We start from the raw sequence: 23,023 nt of genomic DNA, 5'->3' as shown, positions 1-23,023 counted from the left end.
GCTGCCAGACAGCTGTTGGATTTGCCTGTCGTTCCTTGTTGGATCAAAATCTATAGCTCCTATATGTGGATGACATTGCATTTACAATCTGTTTTTCATGAAGCCAAATGTGTCTCTGGCAACCTCCAGACATGGGCTTGACAAACTGATCTTGCAGGGATGCCACAGTACCAGAAATTTTGTAGATACCAATACCAGTGAAATTACACAACTCTAAACACCTGATTTGATCGCATTAACAACCCCACACTACACATATATCTACATACCGTGTATGTATTTGACCACGTTGACGCTGAGGCCGTGGCGGGAGATGGTGGTGAGCACCTCCCCAGCGCTCCTCCTCCAGGGAAGGTTGTGAGGGGGGCACCAGGAGGTGATGGCACTGAACAGCAGCTGCAGGTCGTCCTTCTGGGCGAGCTCCTCAGCAGGAGAGACAAAACTGCACAGCTTCACCAAGATCTGGATGGGTTTGCAAGAGACAAGCCAGATTAGGACAAGAAACCAACTCCTTTTCCACTACACCCAGGATGCTTATTTTTCTATATATTTCACTACTCATTGTTTCTGTCTTTCTGTTGCAATTTGTAAACTTTGGTTTAGTGTTCCATTAATGAACTAGTGGTAATAATGGTCGAAGTAGTGGTAGTCATATTATTTCTTCAGCACTGGGGAAAAACCAACCATTACATCATTAGGTTATTTTGCCGTTATCTGATATCTGCATCAGCATCATTTCTATACGAGTGCATCAGAGTTTTTCACATTGTGGCTGCCTGAATTAACTCTTTTTTTAGGGCCATACCTGGACAAAAACCTTCTGCAGCAGCGCTCTGCGGTCAGCCAGAGGCAGCTCTGGCTGAGTGTGGCCCTGGCCTGGGGTTTTCTCCTGGGTGGGTGGCGGTGGTGGTGGTGGGGTGGGCCCCGCTGGTGCCTCGGCCATGTGTGGCAGGTCAAAGAACAGGTAGAGGCATTTGACCAGTGTGGAGGGCACCGACATGGTCGTCATGCAGTCCACCGTTTTCTAATAGGGAAGGAGAGAACAGGGAAGACAGCACCATGGTCAGACATTTACAAAGCAGATATAAATTGGACAAAGGAACTCAAGAAGGAACTCAAGAAGGACTACAGAGCCTTAAGTACTGCTTTCATACACGAGAAGGCAATAACCCAAAACGGAACTGTTCATTAGCAAAAAAAAAAGTGGTTATATTCAGGTTGTTCCCTTTTATGAATGTGCACAGCGCAGTGTATTAATTTGAGGCAAAGTGCTGCTGAAAAAGAGTGCACTCAGGCAACTTACCCTGGACTAATAAAGATTAAAATGTTTACTGCACGTAAAAATCTATTTCAGGTCATGCTGACATGGTTTTTTTTTTAATGTAGGGAAAAGGAGCATCTTTGTGTGTATGCTTGGTGGTTGCTTATATGTGAGAAACAAAGGACAAAGCGTCTGTGTATGAGGCTGTTAGACGTGTGTGTGTGTGTGTGTTGTGTGTGTACACCACAAAAAGACCAAAGGACCATCATATATGTGTGTGCATCATGGCAGGCAGAAAACTGGAGAATGAGATGGGGTTTGTGCTCACTGATGCGAGTGATTCAGATAATCAAACGCTGCCTCCTACACAATCAGTCACTCTCTCTCTCTCTCTCTCCCTCTCTCTCTCTCTCTCTCACACACACACACACGCACAAACACGAAAATCACACAAATTACCTTGCTCATTCTGTCTCACAAGATTGAACCATTAAGAATAGAACACTGCATACACACACACACACACACACACACACACACACGCAGAAACACATACAAAGTCACCCAGCTGATCGATGGAGAAAAGAAGTGGGGGAAGGGAGAGAAAACAAGAGGACAGTCTTTAGTTGATGTAGTCCATAGTGGATTTAGATATAAAGTCTGTAGTCTACAGAACAGTATATGAGTGATACAGGCAAAAGACTTTGAGGAGGTCTACAGTGAATTACAGTCTGCAGTCCGTGATATGGCCTATAATTAATGTAGGTCACCAGTCTATAATGAAGTCTATAGTTGATGTAGGAATACAAACCACAGTCTATAGGAAATCAACAGTTGATTCAGGTCTATAATGTGCTTCACAGTCTATAGTCTACAGAGAAATATATACATGTAAAGTTGCTCTATAATCTATAGAGAAGTGAGTGGCATGCACAGGTCTAAAGAGTAGTGTAGTGGATTTTTGTATACAGTTTATGCTAATCATCCAGACAACAGCCTATGGAGAGGTCCACAGTCTATACATATTTGTCTGTAGTAAACCTTCTTGTGGTGCCAATGATATTGCAGTGTTCTGTTTTGTTTTTTTTTTTGCTTTGAACAATGACGATGCACTCTTGGATGTAGGGCTGGGCAATATATCATTAATTTATTGATATCATGATATGAGACTAGATAACATCTGGGACTTTGGATATCGTAATATTGTGATATGGCAGAAATGTTGTCTTTTCCTAGTTTTAAAGGCTGCATCACAATATGGTGATGTTTTCTGAACTTAAAAGAATGTTCCAGCTGTTCTATTATTTGCCTTCACCGGCATTGCTGATGATTATTTATCAAAAATCTCATTTTGTAAATATTTTGTGAAAGCACCAAATAGTCATCCCCATAATGTTGTCACAAAATCGATATTGAAGTATTTGGCCAAAAATATTGTCATGTTTGATTATGTCCATATGGCCCAGCCCTACTTGGGACACAATGTATTGTTTGTCCTTGTGTAATTTTATTATGCATGCATGAAAAACGTGTTAAAAAGTGGATCTAAAGTAAAAGTGTACAGCTGATGTAAATCAGTATTGTGTTGGAAGGCTTGATGATGCATTCATAGTACTGCAAATGCTGTGCTTTAGGCAAACTGAGGCATGGAGGCAGGAAGAATGTGTGTGTGTGTGTGTGTGTGTGTAGGGGATGGTGACTGACGTATTGGCCCCTGCTGTAGTTCTCAGGTCAAGGTTACTGGGGACAGCCAATTAGAGAGAAAGCCAGACAGGAAGGAGAGGCATTTTAAATGACCAGACTGAGAGGAGGGGTGGAGAAAGACAGAGGGGGGGACAAAGAGAGAAAGAGGGAGAGAGAGAGAGAGAGAGAGAGAGAGAGAGAGAGAGAGAGAGGTGGGGCTTTGGGGGGCGAGGGGGTGATTAAGGAGAGAAAAGACAAAAGAGAAAAAGAAAAAAAAACTTACAAAAGGGGACCCAAAGACTCAGATGTTCCGAGAAAGGGTGTGCATGTTTGTGGTTTGTGTGTGTATGTGTGTGTGTGTGTGTGTGTGTGTGTGTGTGTGTGTGTGTGTGTGTGCGCGTGCGTGTGTGTGTGAAAGACAGAGAGAGACAAGCGCACTGGGAACATCAAGCATGAAGGGCATCCCATAAAAAAGGAGACAGACAGGGTGCAGAGAGACAGAGCTACAAACAAAATTTTGGCATTTTATCATCTGAGAGTGGAAGAGAGACGGAGGGAGAGAGAGAGAGATTTAAGGAGAAAGAAAGTTAGAGAGAGAGAGAGAGCGAGAGAGAGAGAGAGCGAAGGAGGTGACGTCAGGTAGAAGGCAGGCCAGCTGCCAGGAGAGCCCTTTGTTTAGCTGTGTGAGACACCAGAGCAAGGGAATACAAATCCATTACCACTGTCTCTCACTGACACACACACACACACACACACACACACACACACACAGAGGACCTAGGTTACTTGACAGCAAAGTAATTGTGTTTTACCTGTCAGTTTTTTTGGTAGTATGAAACTCATGTAGAAATAAAGCAGACAGATAGCAAACTATATTTATATCAGAATGACGTAAGGGCACAATGCGCAACGGCCATCAAACATTAAAATAAGACCTTTCAAACCTTCAAGCTCCTATTCTGCTGTTAAAACTGCTGCTTAACCTGCAGATATGCAAAAAGTCCCTGTAATTGCTGAGTTTTGGCCACATTACATGACAACATTCTCTTAAAAATAATTGTCCTTTTGCTCCTCTAAATTAGCAAGTAATGCAACCCAAGAGTGAATCAACTTACATCAAGAGGTGCTAATTTTGCTGACTAAAACTGTGTATTTGTTTGTTCCATGATGAAAAGGTTGCAGGATAAATAAAAATGAACCTCTGATGGCAACAATTATGGCAATATATGATATGACATTAAGACATTTTCGTCAGCAAATAAAAACAAGACAAAAATGCCATTAGACATTGCAAGTGTCTGTGCAACTATGTCTTGTGTCACAGTCCACCTTTGTTGGGGGAAAATGGGCAAACTTTTTTTTGACAAAGGCTTCACTGATTTACAAGGAGCTATAATAGGGAATGCAGAGCTGTTTATGTATAAAGGTCACCAACAAATAATTTAATTAGGAAACTGCAGAGAAAAAAAATGTCAAAAATGATTCAATAGAATTGGACTAAAACTTTGTTTTCACTGGCTAAAACCACTGAAACTAAATCAAAAACTGGCTGTCAAAATTAACGCTGACATCCAGTTCATGAAAAAGTCTACATCTGTTACACTAAACAGTGTGTGGTAGATCTTTCCTGAGAAAAATCTTCTGGTATATAGGAAGTGCAGCATTTTAGATTTCTGATTTGTTTGGGATAAAAAGAAAAGGAACTGGGTTGTTAGCAGGAGCAGTGACAACCACTATGACTGAACAGATGAAAAAAAAGAGACAGTCAAACTCCATCGACAGAAAATCCAAGACGCTGTTTGATTGACAGGTGATCTCTGAAAGTGAAGTGCTGCAACAAGACAACAATGAGCACTTAGCACCCAAGATTCAGACGAGATTAAAAAGAACACGGATCTGTCAGATTAACACTATAAAGAAACATATGAAGAGGAAAAAAAGGAGGATGGTAGAACATCGGAGTTTTGAATTAAATTTTATTCCCCGACACTGGAAGCTCTGCAGAGTTTATACTGTAACTGCGTGTTTGTATGTGTGTATGGTTTTGTTTAAACAGAAACCTTAGTGTCTCTCACAGGAATATAGGGACGCACGATAATATTGGCACGTCATCAGTATAGGTCAATATCAGCTTTACAATGAAATAACAGTATTGGCCCAAAATGAAAAAATCTGCTGATGTGACATGCCGATCTGTGAAACGGGTTCAGTTTGCCCTGGTTGTGGCTCTTGTATATTTAAGTAGAATCAGTCTTACAGGTTTGTTTGAAAGAAAATGTTACATGAAAATAAATATTTTACATAACCTACTTTTCTGATTTTGCCCAGTAAATCTATACATTTTGAAAAGCACTGTATTTCATGTCTCCACCTGTCAGTGGGCCATCACGATAACAGCAGCCATATTAATATTTTAATTCCACTACAGGGGAGACTTGATGTTCTCTGCAATTAGATGGAAAAAATATGCGCATGTATCGGTATCGGCAATCTGCCAAAAGACTTGGAAAATATCGACACATCAGATAACAGCAAAAAATCCAATATTGTGCGTCCCTACTGGAATATGCACGGGGGTATTCTGTTCAACTTCCAACTGCTAGAAAGAGAACAAAACATTTTTTTCAGTTATGTTCTCCTTGGGATGAACTCAAAGTGCAGTGGGAGTTGAGTAAGCATGCAGTAAGGAGTGGGACTTCTGCACTGGCTACATTTGTGTGTGTGTGTGTGTGTGTGTGTGTGTGTGTGTGGGTGACAGGAAAGAAGTTTTTTTTTTTTTCCAAATAAAAATTTGCTGATGAGCAAAGAGAAGCATGTTGGACTTGACAACAGTGAATTTCTGATGTGCAGCGGAGCAGGAGAGGCAGCCGGCCGGCCGTCTGACAGCTTCACTCCCCCTCAAGACCTCCAGAGGAATCCAGGCCAAGATCAGAAAACAATTGGTCTCCGCGCCACATTAGACGAATGCATACTGAGAGAAAAACAAGAGCTTAACGTCTGACCCGGCAGTCCTGTGTGGTTTAAACCAGAGGACCCGGAGGTTGGCAGGTCTTTGAAGCTGAGTTTCGGCATGGCGAGAGAATATTTGTGAGTGTAGCGGCAGGATCCGACATACATAAATAAATACTGAAATCCAAGAAAGAACTTACTCACGTTGTGTGTAGTGTTTAATGTACATGTTTGACAATACACTTCAGTGTCTCGTCTAAATTATCTAATCGTTTGTTCCAGCTTGTACCAAGCAAGCTAAGCCAGGATTAACCCTTGTTTTAATACTTTATTTCTGATTGGCGGAGCTGACTACGGACTTGACGCTAATGGTAGATTACTTCTGATTGGTGGACGTGACTACAGGCTTTCACTGACACCCAAAATGCCATTCATGACTGTGAGAACAAAGAAAACAGAGATGAAAATTAAGACTAGCCGAGAAAACCGGCATCAGGCTGCAGTTTTAGATCGAACAGAGACTGGATCTGGTTCTTCAGCCGGTGCAGAGCACCAGGTTTAACAAATGACTGTTTGGGAGAGAAGGCTTGCAATGGGTCAGGTGGGAATTTGTACTTGTACTGAAGTCTCTCTCTCTCTCTCTCTCTCTCTCCCTTACAGAGGCTGGAGCTATTTTCTGCTGACAGATCAAAGAGGGGAGATGCAAATGGGTCAAAGAGAGATGGTAGACTGAAAATTCTCTTCTTTTATGGCATATTTTCCCCTATTTTTTCTTTACAGCTACATTTAAGATATAACCAGAAGGCACAAACTGTTTGGCACCAAGTTAGTATATCAGTTTGGGCGTCCAAGAAGTCATACCCCAACACAAACAGCCTGGAGTTAATTTGCCTGGATTTGTGGCAACACAGACCTGGACTCACTCGGACATGGACTATGCTGTACAAACAAATGGCGGTTCATGAATGGGAGGTGAATTACTGTCAGTAATGGGCCGATACACATAAAGGACAATAGAGGCATTAAATGTGTTCAAAAGGTTTTATTGTGGTGTAATAAAGAAGATCGATGTTTCAACCAAAAGGTGTTCAGACCCATTACTGACAGTAGTTGACGTATTTCTGCTGATATGCACCGTTTTTGTCTTGAGCGCAGTGGAGCACTACACCGTGCTACAATGGTGGGCGAAAGTTAGTTGTTCTGGGTTAACAATTAAAGGTGGAGTCACGGGTTCTGGAGAAAGTTGATATATGAAATTAACCACTAGCTGTCCTTTCTGCGTGTGTGCTGAAAAAAAACACCCGGCGTTCGTACACAGCTGTAGCTCTGCAAATGGAAAACAAAGACAGTGGCTCGGATTGGGCCACACAACGCTATTCCAGCCAATCGGCAACAGGGGGCGTTCGTGCTGGCACACAGGTCAGGGGGAAGGGGAGGAGGAGGGGAGATGAGAGGAAAGGAGGCAGCACAAGCAAGACGGGCGGAGAATCTGGCTGTTGATTTCAAATATAAACAATCACTGACTCCACCTTTAACTTAACAATGTATCATTAAAAAAAACAAACAAAAAAACCCACTGGTCTCATGACAGGTTACATCACATGATATCACGAGTGCCATTGTTTGCATAATATGAAAAGATCAGCACATCATGTTTTGCTGTAAAGATGCAGTCCAGAACTGTCTGGGAACTCCAGATCATTTTCAAACATTTTTTTTTTTAATTACTGAATCTATTTAAGTAAAGATATTGGCATCATATGAAACTAGACAACCTAAGGAATCATAAAACTTTACATCCACAATCTAGAGAACAATTTAAAAAACAAAAATTGCAATAAATCTCAATTGCAATACTTACACAATCACAATATTTAAGAATCGCAATACATATCAGATGGGCACCAAAGTATGGCCATAGTATCAAATCAGGAGATAAGCGTATTGTCCCAACCGTAATGTCTAATATTTTTTGGAGGGAGCCAAATTGGCTCAGTTAGTAGAGCATGTCCCATTAAGGCTAGTTCTTATCGCAGCGACCCAGGTTCAATTCCGTCTTTCCTATCTCTAAACTGCAACTGTCTCACAAAGCAGAGATGTGCATAAAAATCTTTTAAAAAAGTTAGTTTGATTTGTTCTTGTAGCTTGAGGGTAAAACAAGGTGAATTGTCAGACTGGTCAAATAAAGTGCAGCAGGATATGTCGTCACTCTGTTTACTGCAAAGCAGACAGACAAGCAGACAAATAAAGGGAGCATGATTGTAACTTTTATTATAAAAAAACCCTTCTCTCTTACTCAAACTGACTGAACTAACCATGTATGCACTTAAAACCATAGTAGTCCTCTTCTTTCAATAATGTCTTCATTGCCGTTAACATACAAACAGCTTTGCTAGTGACCCATTTGGTTTTCTGACTTGTGGGCTCTACTTTCACGAGGCCAGACCTCTAACACTTCAACACCTCATCAACTTCCATTTGAAGTCCAGCCCAATCTGAACCCTGCAGTCTCATATCGTCTTGTAATGTGCAAACGTATGTGGTTGTCTCATCCCAAAGTGTGTGCACTATCTTGATGCAAGATGGGATTCGTTAGCTCTGCCAGTGTGAAATGTCCTGCAACATCTGGTAGTGTAATGTGCTCCTGCCATTACCTGGCTTTTTTTTTTTTAACCTAGCTATTCGTTAGCCTTCTTGTCACCATTCCCTTGGGCTGCCCATGATGCAACATGCAGCAAAATCCACCCAGACTGCCATGAAAGCAGGTTAATAAAAATAAAGCTACAAACAGTTGATTGCACATCTGCCTGGATCTATTTGGATAACTCACATTTTGACACACAGACCCAAGATTTGTGGCAACAAAATAGGACCCAAGCCAATTAGAGTCAATATAATTTGGGCCCATCCCAGCTCAAGAAGTGCCGCATCACATCCAGGATAGAAGACCTCTACAGTTAGACAATCTCACACACCAGCATACAGTTTGGGCATATATGGAGGACACACACACACATACACACACACACACAAAGCCACAGCCTCGGTGCAGTGCTACCAACCTGTCCAGAAGAGGCCAGTAAGTTGATGGTGGTGAGCAGCATCCAGCCGCGACTCGCCTCCTCACTCTGGTTCACCTCCAGGAACTGCACTATGGCTCGACTGGCTGCCTCTGCAGGAGCAAATGAACACACACACACACACACACACACACACACACATCAGCAGATGAAAAACGACAGCTCATTGTGACAGGCAGAGTGTTGGGGCAAACACAATGTGCGGTTACAGACCGTATGAATGAGCTTGGGGTAAGTGTGTGTGTATCTCTGCATGTATGTGTGTCTGGTGTGTGTCAGGGTGGGAAGTTGTAGCTGGTAAGTCTGTAATGTTTACCAGCCACTTCAGCAGGTAACCAGCCAACATTCATAGGTTGCCTTCATGTTCTAAAGTTCATGGACAAAACAGGCAGTTTCTTGGTTCTGTGCCTGAGAGTGTGTGTGTGTGTGTGTGTGTGTGTGTGTGCGTGTGTGTAATTCAAGCATGAATAAATGTATGACTGCCATCAGGAGGATGTAGAACTAAAGTCTCCAGTGACAGGATGAGCCCCTCCAACATTATCAGCCAGGCAGGAAATTGACATTTCCATCCAAGCGCCACAGCAGCTCTTCATGGGAAATCAGAAACCCCACGATACAGAATTATCACAAAACGCAAATATAAGATGTCACTAGTATTTTTTAAATTACTTCAAGTATTAGTATTACCATTAAGAACTGAGTATTAGGACTGAACGATTCATTGAAATACTATCAAAATTAGCCAATGCCTAAATTACAGGAGCTGTAACTTTTTGAGGTAAATGTGTAACAAAACAGCATTTAACATTTTCAGGCTGCGATTTATGTCCCAAAGGAAAACATGATCAATTTCTGTTTTAACTAATTAGGTCAGGTTTTTCACTGCTCAACTCACTTAAGTCTTTTTTATTGTAATTTGACAACTGATATCCTAATACCAAAAGGTTCAACACATATTTAAATCATTATTACTAAAAAAAAAAAAAAAAAAATATATATATATATATATATATATATATATATATATATATATACTTGCCTTAATGCAGTTTTGTCAGGAAAAATATGGTAATGCTAGGCTGTATTTTTTCCCCCAGCCTTTTTCATTATTTTACCCCCTGAATATATACCCACATGATGGCAAATTACCTGAATGCAACAAACTGACAGGTGGAACAAACAAATTTACCAGACAGAGGCAAACATTTACTATCACCTGGTTCGTGTGTGGTGGTAATTTCCAATCTTGATTGCCAATTCTCTTTCTTCTCTCTCTTCTTTTCTAGATTTCCACTCCCGAAACACAACCAAGGCACTTTATCTTTACAGACAAGGCTCATCTGCGTCCCTTTAGTGTTAATCCAAAGGTATCAGAGTCTACATTGCTACAAAAGTGTTTCTTTAAGGAAGACTAGGGGCAGAAAGGGCCTTGAGGTTAGCAGGCGTGCAACCAGAGGGAAGTTGGACTGTGAATGTAAAAGTTAATGTGAAACTCTCTGCTCTCCCTCCATAATTACTGTCAAGCTGCCTTCTAGCAAGACACAAAAAACACCAATTATTCCTTTGGAGCTGCTCAGCGGCCAGCGCAGTGGAAAACTGGTCGTACTGTGTGTGAAGCCAAGTGTGAGGCAAAGTGTTGCTGGAAAAAACAAGAAGAAGATGATAATGGGTTTTCAGTCAACTTTGGACAGGACAAAAAGGGAGTATCTGAAATGTTTTTAAACCTACTAAACTGAAGAGGCAAAGCCGGGCATTTAACTCTGTTCGCTAAATCGAATTGGTTGTTACGATGTTGTTGGTGTAATCAGTCAGTACAGAGACCGAGTCGACTGCTGACTGAATCCTCAGAGGCCTGGGGACCAGCTGGGAATCTGTGTGTGCGTGAGTGTGTAGTTGGGAGTGTGGTATTACAAAATCACTGAGCCATTCTGTGCTTAAAAACAGCATGTCACATGATGAGAGAGAGAGAGAGAGAGAGAGAGAATGATCAGAGATAGAGAAAGAAGAAAGAGAAAATAGACGGCTTCCCTAAAACGTTATGTCTGTGTGTGTGTGTGTGTGTGTGTGTGTGTGTGTGTGTGTGTGTGTGTGTGTGCCTTTTTTACGTCTTTCCGGTGGGGAAGCCAAGCATTAATCTAAGATGAGCCAGTGTCAAAAGCTTTGAGGAGAGGCTGCGAGCTCACCTGTGGTGAAGACTAACCTTCACTGTCAGATTAAAGACACACAGCAAGATTCAGGAGGCACTTTGGTCGAAAAATATCTATTAAGTGGGATACTACCAGCAGCATCCAGCCAGATTAACCTGCATCTACCAGCCACTCTGGCAGGAAACCAGCCATCATGTGAGGGTCCTGTTGTTTTTCTAAGAATCTAGTTTCCTGATAACATGAGTGAAAAACTGAAGTAGCCACTCTTGCAGATAAACTGAGAGGAATGTCCTGAATTGAATGATATATTACCATTCACAGCATCAAAGAGTTTAGACGGTATAGCTGCATGCTTTTGAAGTTGCACAGGTTTAAATATCACACACTGATGCTGGGATACAAAATCGATGACACATGGTAACAAAAGGGCAATACTGAAGTGTACCCTTTTCTTTTTCTTCCAATTTTTTCCAATTTGCCCTGATGTTGTTGTCATATTTTTAATTTTGAAACATTACACTTAAAACTTACAAAATCAACCTAAATAACACAATGCTTTGAGATGTATAAAAACGAATGATAAATGTCCAATTTGAGATTTTCCCTGAATCAAAACACCACTGATAGTCTATTGATTTGACGAGGGATAACAGAAAATACAAATGCAGCTTCCCACAGGACGTTTCACTCTCACAAGGCATCCCCCTTCACAAGCTATGCATTTTTGTAGGTGGATGATAACAAATGACATGACAAATAGAACTAAATGGACATCCATGTTCAGCCAACCATCCCAAAATAAGATCAATAAATCATTATCGTTGTATCTGTGAGACACTGCTGTAATTAGTGTAAAGAAAGGAGTCAATCACCAAGAAGACAGGCAGCCTCCATTGACCTCTACACTACTTTTTAAAGGAAAGGAAACAAACGGCCAGTGGATGAATCACCTCTAGCATGTTTATCCTCTCTGGTAAAGCCATAGAGAAAACACACCCACCCACAGTGACACCAGGGAGAGGGAGGAGGACAAACAGCAACATCCTCTTCGTGACAGGAGGTAATGCAGTTACGGGAAATGAACGCAACTAATCTGACAATGACAGATCGCTGTTTGCAACACATAGCAGCTTCATAAGTATAAATCCCCCCGTCAGAGGTCTCACCTGTGGATTTATTGGAGGCTCTTCGTCTGATCTCCGTCACCATGAGCCGTGACACCTGGGTGGTGAACTGCAGCAGGTCGGAGAACTTCTCCGTCATGCTGCTGGGCGGAGCGTTCCCGAACACCTACGGCACACAGATTACATTCAGATTTTTGGAACAATATCGCCAAAATAAAAATACAGAGACAAAAAGGAACTTTAAACAGTCTAAGTAGGACAAAGACAAACCCCATGAGCCTGAAAAAAAAAACATGTCCCCCCAAAAAGAGGATGACAGTGACACATACTCCTTTAAAGCGGTGTAAAAAATGATACAAAAAGGACAAGTGACGGAAAGAAAGGGGGCATAAAGGAACAAAGGTAGCCCTGCAGAGCCAGCACTGTGTGCAAATGTCAGTTTTCTTCGCCATCTAGTTTCAATGCTCCTGCAGAAAATACAAAAATTGCAATAGTTTATGGCAAAGTGGAAGCTATAGTTAAGGTACTGCTTTCCGTTTATGTTTAACCCTCCTAAGTGTGCCTCAGCAAAACGCCAGGCTTCTACAATGACTACATCTGTAATTTCAGCATCCACCAGAACTTTAAAACAATATTAAACAAAGAAAATGCATTTTTTTAAAAGGTCATACATGTTCTTCTTGCTTGTGTGCTTGCACTTCATAATTGGCATAATTATTAAACCAGCTGCTATAAATAACTGGGTCTGTGTGACATCTCTTCAGTGGGTTACAACAGCAGATCTTGGGTTAATGAAAAAAAAAAAAAAAAAACAGTTTTGCAGATCATGCTGACCTGACTCAGGTTTCAGGGTGCAAAATTATCATTAGACATCAGTATAAATGCTGCTCTCTTTAGACTGTAGTTGGTAAATTAGAAATTCATCTAGCCACTTTGGCAAATAAGCCACCATCATTTAAAAGTACTTCTTACATTTAAAAAATGTAGCTGTCTTAGAAAACAGGGGAAGTGGCTTGTAATTATTGTAACCCACTTACACTTAATTAGCTATGATAGATGTACACTTGCCAACACTTGACTTCTGACAGTAAGTGAGAAGAGTCTCTGGTTAATGGCCTGGCTAGAAGGATTCAGTACACAGTTTATCATAAATATGCTTTGGATTAATGGTTCTGACACAGAGGGTTTGCAGGATGATTTTGACAGGGTCCGGAGATTATTTTTGCAAAATGAAAAAACATTATATGCATGGGATTGCATATGATGCAGCAGTATGATTTTTCATATGTATTGATTCTTCTATTTTATCTGCTTGCTTGATTTGGTCACCAACATCTAAAAAAAAAAAAAAACATTTTCCAAGATTCCCTGCAGCCTTCAGGTTATGTACACCAAGGTAGGAAAAAAAAACATTTATATCAATGGCAAGTGGGTTTTATGAATCCCACAGTGAGATGCCCATTTTTTATCTGTGCATTTTATTATTCTTAGCTGGTCATTGCATTTTATGTTTGCTTTTCCTTCGGCTGATTTTTACTGTCCTTTGTAGATATAATTTGTCAAATTGATGCCGTCTAGCATAAGTTCTCACGCCTCTTAATGTTTTTTCGTGGTCATTAAATCACACTGTGTAACGATAGACCACTATGCTACAGAACAACTGCAGCAGAGTGGTCTCACTATTCTTTAGAGCTGTCTGTTTTTATTGTTTTTTGACTGTCTGGTTATTGTCTGTTTCCACGTCTCGTCTATGCCATGCTGCAAAAACAACTGCCCATCTGGGACAATAAAATGCACTGGAAACTTGACTCATCAATCATTGTGGCAAATGTCTTTTTCTTTTGAAATCGTGAATATTTACAGCCTCGTGGCTTTGTCCTGTCATCAAAGGTGAACCAAGATTTGATTATTGTGGGGGTTTGTTTGTTTATTTGTTTGTTTTTATGCCATCTTTGGCACTAAGCACTTGTTGGTGTGGTGTTCCTGCACTGCATTTCCCAGAGGTACAGTTGTCCACTACAATTAGAATGGCATTTTTCCTTGAATTTTCTGCAAATGAAGTCTGAGTGTCTGCAGGTAGCGCTCTTTTTTGTTCAGGCATGGAAAATATCGCTGCTCATTCAAGCTACTAATTCCTCTTTTATTTCTTCCAAACAAACTGCTGTTGCTGCGGCAGGAAACATAAACACATCACTTCCTGCGGACCTTTCCCACCTGACTCCGGGTGTTAAAAACAACAAATATAGAAAATGCATAAGCTTTCATAACTTGTGTAAATGCTAAATGTACTATTATGCTACTGTGCTATATTAATCAGCAGTATAGAATAACAAAAGAGACATTTACTGTAAATGTCAAGGATTATTACTTTAATGAAGAAAAACAGTCTGAAAAAGGTAACTAAAAAAAGCATTATTTGGTATTTAAGTGCGCCATTCTTCAGGGTTACAGCTGTGTCGAGTGGGAATGAGCAGGCATCAGGTAGGGCAACACCGCCTTCAGATCTCTCTAGGGTTTTTTCCTGTTAGGTTCTAATTTACAACAGCAGAGCAGAGTGCAGTCTGAGCCTGTGGGAGCGCAGGTCAAAGATAAACTACACTTGATTCAACAATGGCCCATCATGTATGTATTCATCCAGTAAAGCTGAAACGAATCTAGGCCCACAGCCAGGCGTCCCGCTGCTCTGGGAGTACTCTACTTTTGAATTCTGACATGAATTATGCCACCAGTGAGTGAATCGCAGCCAGCGCTGGATAATTATCTGACACGTCAAGAGGCCCTTGGTAAGGCACTCCAGTTTGAGGAGAACACTCCACACTGCCTGTAGCAATGGCTGGGAAACAAACAGGGATGCTCTGTGAGTGTCATGTAAAGTAAGACCGAGGAGGCAGAAAATATTGTGGGATGTGATACAAGTGAGCTGTCCTGAATCCTGCACCAGGGGTATTTAGTTGAAGGGCAGTTTTAATTGGTATTATTTCTCTTAGTTGCTGTTTATGCATGAGCACCTGAGCAAATATAAGCAGCAAAATCAAACATGCCCTATAATGTAGACACAACGCTTGAGTCACAGGATTTGATGTACATAATCAAAATTAGCCCAATAACAAATCTGGTCGGTATGGTCCAGCATCCCAACCTGGGAGTTTTTGACAAGAAAAAAAATTCTGGGTTTCTCCCCTCTAGCACTGTGTTTTGTCAAAAACCTCTACATGACTCAGTGTTGATGGACAGCAGTACAATATAACTCCTGATGATCTGGCATTTCATGTAATATCAATATTTTATACTGGGTATATATTTGTCTGAAAAATGCTATGAACTTATAATTATACAGGGTTATCTGTCATATTGTGACACATGATTACATAAACTACTGATATGGATTATAGGACAAACATAAAAAATGATTACTATGACCATTATCCAGTGCATCCGATTATCCATCCTTTTCAAGTCAAAATAAATCAAAAATGTATACTTTAGTACACTTAAATGTACTCAAGACATTTCATAAAATAACATTTTAACATGCACACTGAAGACACATTATTCTGTTTTCTAGGGAGCTGAACTTCAGCTAAATTGTAAACACACACTAGTGAACAGGATTAGTTCCATCAGATTTTAAGAGTTCGCTGCAGGCTGTTGAAAAACATCCACATGGTATCTAGTCAGGTGCGTGCGTAAATTACTTGTGCTGCCATAGCCGTCGAGTAGCAGATCATAAAGCTCACAGATGATGTTAGTTTTACTGAGCTGATGTCTTTTTGTTTTAGAATAGTGAAGATCTCTTCAGTTCATAATGGCACAGAAGTGGGAACAGAAGGAAAACCAGCTTGTGTAACAAACACCATGTGACAAAGATGCAATGAATTAGAGTCATTACAGTTCATGTTTTCAGTGCTTGACAACATTTAATCTTTTTTGGAAAATTTCATTTAAGAGGAACACTAAGTTTGGAAGCCAGTTTCATGCTCCACAGCAAAGGAAATTAATCCATAGCAAAAAAAAAAAAAGAAAAAAAAAAAAAGAAAATTACTTGGCTGGCCAAATATTGACATTATATAGGAAAATTGCACAGGCTTAATGGTGCCCACCACTAATTTAGATTACTTTGGTCAAGTGTGCCCCCAATGTTCTAGAAAATGACATTAAATGATTCAACAAAGTTAATGACTCACCCTGTTAAAGACGGGCAGCATCATATAGAGCTTCTCCTCCTGCTCCTTCTGGGTCATGTGGCGAGGCGGGTGGCAGAGCTCGGAGAAGAGGCGTCTCAGGTGCATGAGGCCCAGCGCGTTGTCCTGGGGGCTGCATTCCTCCTGCCGCGGCCGCCCCATGATCCTCTTCACCATGTTCATCTTGAGCGGCTTCGTCAGGGCAAAGGCAGCCCTGCAGAGAGGAGGGAGGAGGTCAGCGGCATGTTCCAAGTCAATACCAAACTGTCCTGTGAGGGATATTCAGTTTGTAGACAGGATTGACCTCAACAACACTGTAAGCACTAGAATAACATACCCTAAAATATAAACACAAATAAATCATTATAATATATCAAGGTCTTTTGGATGACATAATGTGTCCGGTGGCAGCCATACTGGAGGTCCTCAGCTCTTAAGGGTGAAGCAGACATGTTTAATTTCTGCACTGTTCTTGGCCAAAACGGATTATTTCATACACTGAATTTGAGCCTAGATAATGTCAGCTTGTTATTTAGCCATATTATCAGCTAGTATCTTGCCAGCTAACCATCATGGCCAGTAGTCACATATTAATATTAACACTGGCTGCTTTGCTTAGTTAGCTTTCTGGCTAATAAGCAATCAAAGAAACCCAAGGACCAGGTGGGTGAACTGAGCAGTAAGTTGCAGTGTTTTGGAGTAAAGACTACAGGCCTTGCTAAAGACAAAAGCGCTGACTGTGTCACAGTAACCTACATTTGAAACAAATCCACATTATCACACCTTTCCCTTTGAGCTGTAAGGTAACTTAATGGATGTAGACCCATGACAGCCGTCTCTTCTGGTCATGCCTCTTTCTCTAGCCTGGTTGTTATATATATATATATAGCCATTATTTCCACATCAAATTCTCCAAAGGATCCTCAAGACGGTTGCTAGGAGATTTATGACACAACGGCCAACCTACAACAGATAAACGTCTGTTGAAAGGCATGGAAAAGGAAGCAACAGCATGATGTAGCGCAAGAATGTTGCTCATCAATCCCAAATATAAAGTCCTTACGCAAGCATTACACACGGCATCATTTCATATGCATATTAGACAATCTACATGCCCACAACATAACTAAACCCCTGATTCTTTTTTGAGCACTGACAATGCATGTTTGTGTTTTTTCCCCCGCAGCAGCCTGCATCACACACACAGTTACACATTTTCACACCAGGGAGCCGTCCAGTACAACCACAGTATTCTGCTGGCACAGAGCAACTCCACAGCAACAGCAAGGGATTTCACACCTTGCTCAAGGGCACGCTGACAAGAGGATGTAGCTAGATTCTCATTCACTTTCCCAACCTGATATCTGCCTCAAGGTCTGCACTGTATCAGATAAAAAAAAAACATGCTGCAATTCTTTTGCTGAATATTGCAAATGAAATATGAGAAAACCCTTTCAACCTCTAGTCTCAGCTCTTATTTCCTTTCATAGCACTTCTCCATCATCATTCCAGGGTTGGTGGTATATTTTGTTACATTCAAAGGTGGAAGTAACTAATGACATTTAGTCACATTACTTTAAGTGAGTAGTGTTTCTGTGTACCTACCCTTTTGTGAATAATTGTTTAAGTCAGTAATTTTTCTTACAATATGTATTAACTGAAGCATTGCATTAAGCTCCATTATAAATCATCCAATAAAGTACAAATTGTAAGCCCTCCACAAACTTCAAATCAGAATGTGGACCAACATAAACTGCCAGTTCACAGTGATTGATCAGTCAGCAAAAAAGAGAAGATGAATGTAGCTTTTCTTTATTTCTGCACTTTTTTTTATTGTTATTTTCAAATGTTCAATAAAAATAATCTAATTTCACTCCTCTCATCTTTTTAGAATTGAATGGAAAAGCCCACATCAAACCATGTTTTCGGTTATAACAAGTAAGCTACTTCAGTAACTTTCAGTATGAGTGCAATTAAAACAGCTACTTCTTACTTGTGCTTCCATGGATTTTTATACCAGTACTTTCACTTCCAATTATGTAAAACATCTGCAAAGCAACAACATTCCTACCTTAGTATGACTTTCTAGCACTCTTTCAGCTGCTGTTTACATCTAAAATGAAAGCACAATGGCTATGAACGTCATGTTAGTGTTTTAGCTTGCACTCCTTTGCACTTATTGCATGTTGCTCTGGAGAAATGCCTTAACAGTAAAATCTAAAATGTAAAATGGACCGGACACTTTTGCTGAATCTGTGGAATTTCCTTCACATCTGAATACCAGGTATAATACGAAAACCCTGGCCAAGGTTACGTCCCTGAATTGTGCATTAGCTTCCAGAGCCAGGCTGAGGTGAACTGCAGCTAAAAAGCACTGACAGTTTACTTCCAACCCTCTTGGAAAGTGAGCCAGCTCTCTGGACGGTGAAGAGACATGACAGTCTACCGAGCAGTAACGAATCCCCTATTTTTCCCCCGGAGGAAGGGCACTCTTCACACTGGATTACTCTCACTGCATGGCCTTGAGAAAGCAGGCCTCCCCTTCCACAGACTGGTTCCAACAATGACTGCTACCAGCAGGACCTAGGGGTGAACTGATCAGATTTTCTTGGGCCATTCCGATTTTTTTAACAATGATCTATTTACAAGTTACCGATTGGTTATTTCAAAATTATGCACTTTACCCAGATGATATACAAACAACAGCATACAACGGATCAACGCACAAGGACAAACAGTAAAATCCAAATGTAGCAGTGTTTATGGCTGAAGGATATAATCTAAGTGGCCTATGTTTAAATAAATTAAAAGATTTATCCAACTATAATTACAAGTTAATGCGTGTTTGGGGACTGAAGCGCTTACTCACCTACTGCCACTGAAAGAGCAGAGAGTTTTTCACTGCAGCAGCATAGGCTCTGCCTCCTGCCCAATACATTAACCTGACTGTAATCTATAATCATAGTCTGTGAAATTCAACATGCAGTTCAGAAATGAACTGTCAAAGCCAGATGGACGACATGCCTATGTTGCTAACATTGTGCTGACTGCCACAAATTGGATTGAACTTTTTATGGCGCGCATTCGACGCCTTTCCTGGTCTGGCGATTAAAATGGGCAGTTAAAATCACCCACACTGTGATAAGCACCAAGGTGGACGTGACCTTTGTAGTATCTCATCCTTCTTTGCCAGTCTTTCCCGTCTCTCTCTACTTAATAAAGATAAAAACGCACTACAGTAATAATTTAAATATATGTGTGTATCCGAGCAGGGTCCAAATCCACCTGCCAAGCTCCACAATGAAGGCAGAACTTGTCTCTGGCAGATAAATCAATAAGGGACATCTGCCATACTGGCTCTAACTTTTTGAGTCGATAATATCTGAATGCCTATGTAATATAAAATCATTGCTTTCTCCATGCTGTCAAACTTAGTCCCCGCTGGCCACAGCACACTGCCTGAGAGAGTAAAATTAAAGTAGAACAAAGAGGCTCCTGATTTGCTGTCTGTTACACTGCTGTACAAAGGTAAAGTCTTAACTCTACCACAGCCTGTCAGTGTAGCTGTGGCAGGCGTGGGTGGCGGGCTTGTCACTATATAACAGATTGTCTTGGGCTATGAATTAATTATTTGTCCTCACCTACAGTGGCAGCAAGTGTATTCAGTAGAAACTAACAATGCAAAGGGAAATCTACCAGTACTGGCACTGCACTCATGTTAATGTTCTGTGTTTAAGGAGGTTTTACATATCTCCCATCACTTAAATGTGTCTAGTTACTATTTATATAGACCATTATTAATACATGGCTGTTTGGAGCAAATTACTGAAACAGATGTTTGACTTTTGTTTTCAGAGCAGAGAGCAAAGCCAGTCTTTGACAGAGAACATTATGTGATGCACACCTGGAAGAGATTAATTTAAGGACCATACATTGGGACAGATGTGTGTAGCCTGCCACACCAAATGTATGTGCGGCAAATTTCAACATATAAAAACTTATCACGCAATCCCTCAAGGTCTGTCTGGCCGTGTCCGGCATCTCCACAACCCACGTCTAACATCTCCTCTTCAGAGCGATATAACAGAGGAAAAGAAGAGCCAGAAAGAAGCTTTCAAGTGTGATGCTGATTTACAGAAGCATGGCATTCGTGGTGTACACCAAATTACTCAGACCAAAGGCTTTAGTAAGTCGCTCTGCCCACACAGCAGAGCTGCCCTCTCTGTGAACTCATACTCAAACGGCAGCCCGTGTAACGTCTGCCATTCAATGGACACTTTTATCTAAAAAGGCTTGCAGTACCATGAGTGCATACATTTTTAGTGCGGATAGTCTCAGAGGAATGAAATGCCCAACCCCTGGTGGTGTCCATGCCTTGCTCTGCCCACAGGACTTCACAAGGATTGGAACCTGTAACCCTGGCCGTGTGATGGCCACACTATCTAGGCTTTTAAGCTACACAGTATGAGGGTGGTCTCCAACAATGGTTGCCGCTATGTGCAATAATACTGAGGGATAGATGTAGGATAAATACATCAGGGAGCCTTGCAACAATGGTTAACACTGTAAATATAAATTGCATTACCTGAGCTTTACAAATCATGTAGGAATTCAAAACTTTTCTGTATCCATACAGATGATCTAATTTGTGAAGACATTATTACAATTCGATTTAGCTACAGTGGTTAAATTTAAAGGTACAGAGCTTTCAAAAATCCTTTATCAGGCTCCATGCGGCTTCAGACTAACTCCAGTTTACGCATCACAACAGGACTTTACTGGCTTCCATTGTTAAGGAAAGTCCTCAAGTTCTTCAAATCAGGCCAATTTGCACTACACTAACACATCTGCTGAACATCTCCACTCTGCCCATTTACTTTATTTGTATCAGGGGTGCCCTGGCAGCTCACCCGGTAAGAGTGCGTACCACTTCTTAAGGCTGAGACCTCATCGCAGTGTCTTGGGTTCAAATCCGACCCCAGGGCTATTCACTGCATTTCATCCCCTCCCTCTGCCCTGTCGTCCCTGTCTCTCTCCCCTGCCATTTCTGTCTCTCTCTACTGTGACTATCAAATAAAGCAGAAATGTCAAAAAAAGAAAAATGTAAATACTTTATTTGTGATAGAGGAACTGGCGTCGCCAGCCTATCAGGATCCACTATGTGACTCATGTCAATGACTACTTCAAATTTATTAAATTTAACTAATCAAATTGAACTTTTAACCAAACTACGTTTATTTGCAAAGCATCACAAAGAACCTCATTCTCATCCAGAGCATGATCTTTACTTGCAATAACTCAATGCTATGTTGTGAACTGCGTCAAAACCAAACCACTTTCAAGAAGCGTTTTTTTCATTACAGCTCACACCCAACTGACACCATGAAATGTCTGCACTGTTACAAAAAAATACCTGCATCTAATAGATCGTGGCTCACATCATTTTTTGCCTTGAGTAGCTGTTTCAGATGTCCCTGCACAACAGGGCTGAATGATATGGACAAAATTTTTTACTGGTATCACTATCAAGATATTTATGTCAAATATCTTGATAGTGATACCATATATAAGATGACTATGGGTTCATGGGTTGAAGAGCAGCAACAGTGAAAATTAAGCATGCTTCCAAATGGACGTAGAAAATGCAGTTACTTCACAAAGTGTTTTATTGATCAGAACAGACCAATCACTGTCTTTGGCTATATTAAAATAAATATTAAAAAAAATAAATAAAATCAAACATTTTGCTGCAACTTCTGCTTCAGCACAATGCTTCAACAACATTTTAAGTGTAGCAACACTGAAAACTGATCATTCTTCAAAAAAAAAAAAAACCCAGCTCAGTCATACCAAATGGATACAGAAAATGCAGTTACTTCACCAAGTATTTTTTGATCAGAACAAACCAATCAGTGTCTTAGGCTAACCCTAACCCTAAATTTGATATTGTCCATATTGTTGCCTTACAATTGCACATGTTCATATCTAGATAACAATATGACAACATTATACTGTTCAGGGCTACTGCACAAGTCCCATAGTCATTCTTTTTTTAAAGAGATACTTCACTCAAATTAAGGCTTGAATTAACAGCTCAGAATTTTCCTATGCATGTGTCATCATCATGTCTCAATGGATACACAAGCTTGTAATTCCTGCTTTCATTTGACAAAAATATTCGCTCACAGCCCATTTGGCAGGGATGTAAGAAGCAGTGATCATAAAAGGCTGCTGTCTTACATATCACCAAACAGGAAAAGGCCTTTAACATGATGTAGGTCACATTTTCAACAACAGACATAAGATGACTTTACAAAAAAAGGCACGAAATAAAGGACATGGGAAATGCTGCCGTAATCATGCACAGGGTTACATAATTTGATCTGTCATATCTATCCTTTGGGCTTCTTTTTTCAATTTGAGGGAAATTTCATAAGGCAATGACCACAAACATGTTTGTGCAAAGACGGGTGTTGGGCTAATCTCAGACACAATTTAGAGGCAGGGACAGAGACCATACAAGACAGGAATGGGCTAGGTTTGAAATTTACAATGTGGCCTGTGTTGGCAGGGATATTTTTCACAATGCAGTCCTTAC

General features: G+C 40.7%; 1 protein-coding gene across 2 annotated transcripts in view; it reads right to left on the bottom strand.

Annotated features, from left to right (window-relative positions):
* wdfy3 (WD repeat and FYVE domain containing 3) overlaps positions 1-23,023 on the bottom strand; it is a 150,144-nt gene that overhangs the window by 109,300 nt on the left and 17,821 nt on the right. For both annotated transcript variants that reach the window (XM_030059309.1, XM_030059311.1), the window contains exons 2-6: positions 16,429-16,639; positions 12,287-12,410; positions 8,956-9,065; positions 806-1,024; positions 270-462 (exon numbers count right to left, since the gene is read on the bottom strand). In XM_030059309.1, the coding sequence (XP_029915169.1) occupies positions 270-462; positions 806-1,024; positions 8,956-9,065; positions 12,287-12,410; positions 16,429-16,608 (826 nt within the window). In that variant the 5' untranslated portion in view covers positions 16,609-16,639. The remainder of the gene's footprint in view (positions 1-269; positions 463-805; positions 1,025-8,955; positions 9,066-12,286; positions 12,411-16,428; positions 16,640-23,023) is intronic.

The sequence above is a fragment of the Myripristis murdjan genome, chromosome 9, assembly GCF_902150065.1.
Source record: "Myripristis murdjan chromosome 9, fMyrMur1.1, whole genome shotgun sequence".
Classification (NCBI taxonomy): domain Eukaryota; kingdom Metazoa; phylum Chordata; class Actinopteri; order Holocentriformes; family Holocentridae; genus Myripristis; species Myripristis murdjan.
The sequence above is the reverse complement of the archived record's forward strand: the minus strand, read 5'-3'. Positions and strand labels throughout refer to the sequence as shown.